Source organism: Pundamilia nyererei, unplaced genomic scaffold (assembly GCF_000239375.1).
Source record: "Pundamilia nyererei isolate P.nyererei 1_Seehausen unplaced genomic scaffold, PunNye1.0 scaffold00027, whole genome shotgun sequence".
Classification (NCBI taxonomy): domain Eukaryota; kingdom Metazoa; phylum Chordata; class Actinopteri; order Cichliformes; family Cichlidae; genus Pundamilia; species Pundamilia nyererei.
The window spans coordinates 3,738,486-3,739,791 of NW_005187428.1; the positions used below are offsets into that span (position 1 = coordinate 3,738,486).

At 38.3% G+C, this 1,306-nt stretch overlaps 1 protein-coding gene across 2 annotated transcripts in view; it reads left to right on the forward strand.

The window, feature by feature from the left end:
• The first annotated feature begins 3 nt into the window (after nt 1–3).
• Nucleotides 4–1,306, forward strand: part of shisal1b (shisa like 1b) — an 18,556-nt gene continuing 17,253 nt past the window's right edge. For both annotated transcript variants that reach the window (XM_005728170.1, XM_005728169.1), the window contains exon 1: nt 4–70. In XM_005728170.1, coding sequence (XP_005728227.1) covers nt 4–70 — 67 coding nt within the window. The remainder of the gene's footprint in view (nt 71–1,306) is intronic.

The following is a 1,306-nucleotide window of genomic DNA, read 5'->3' on the forward strand; positions in this document are numbered from 1 at the left end:
AAGATGACTATCTCCAGCCGGCAGTCCTTCAATGTCCTGACGGTCATCTTCCTCCTACTGTCCACTGCAGGTCTGTGAATTTTAGTCCTAGCCTGTTTTTGAGTCTGTTTATCTGTTCCTCTGCAGACACTCAAATCAGAGTTTCAGGTAGTGCTGCTGACATTACACATGCCCTCAGTTTCTACAAACTTTGGATTTCCCCCAAAATATAGGTGTCAGTCCTTTGCATGAGAAGCCACTGCAGTGTTATAAACTGAATTCAGGGAACAGAAAGACTGATGTTGCCATGTGATGGCCAGAAGTCGAGTCAGACACATTTAACATTTGGGTGCTTTCAAACATTTACTGCCAAGAACTTACTTTTATTTGGCAGGAAACGCACTGAACCTTAGGGTGCTCTCTAAATGAGGCCATGCAGCGTAAACTGTAAAAGAGAGCATATTATAACCCCAGAAGCTACAAAGCAAAGAACCCAGCCAACACATATCTCTTAGATATGAAACACACATTATGCAGAAGAAAAAAAAAAATGCCGACTCAAGTTTGAAAATGACAAAACAGGGAGGAGGAGGAGGATGAATAGCGAGAGCGAGAAATCAGCGCTATGGCTGGCAGGGCCAAGCAGCAGGTTGAAAACCCATAACAACCAAAAGAGTCAACAGTGAGTTATTTATGTTATTGCCCTCCTCACTCAACATCCATCTTTAGTTTGAAAATGGCCATCCTCGTGTTCCCAGAAAAATGCATCAAACCCAAGGACCGATGATTACAACTACAAAGCAAATTGTGTACAGCACAGCTTTGAATGCTGAATGAGTGCCAGAAATGACAAATAAAACCCAAATTTTACTGACTTAGGTAGTAATGTACAAGGAAATACAACACTAAACAATCTCTGCAATGATTTATGATTTGTTTTGCGTTACACAAGGTTATGCAATTATGCTACATATCTATGAAAGTGATCACTGTAAGTGAATAGAATAGAATAGAATAGAATAGAATAGAATAGAATAGACTTCAGCTTTATTGTCATTGCACATGTCACAGGTACAAGGCAACGAAATGCAGTTTGCATCCATCCAGAAGTGCTTTAGCCTGATATAGATATATTACAAATAATATAGATATGTAAGTATATTACAGAAATGGGTCTATTATGGTATGTTATAATGTACACGGTATGAAGGTATGTTATAACTATAAGTATGTACAGGCTGTAGTGAGTACAAGCTATGTACAGGCTATGAACAGGATATAAATATGAAAAACTATACAGAATATGAAATAAAAAATGTACAGAAAT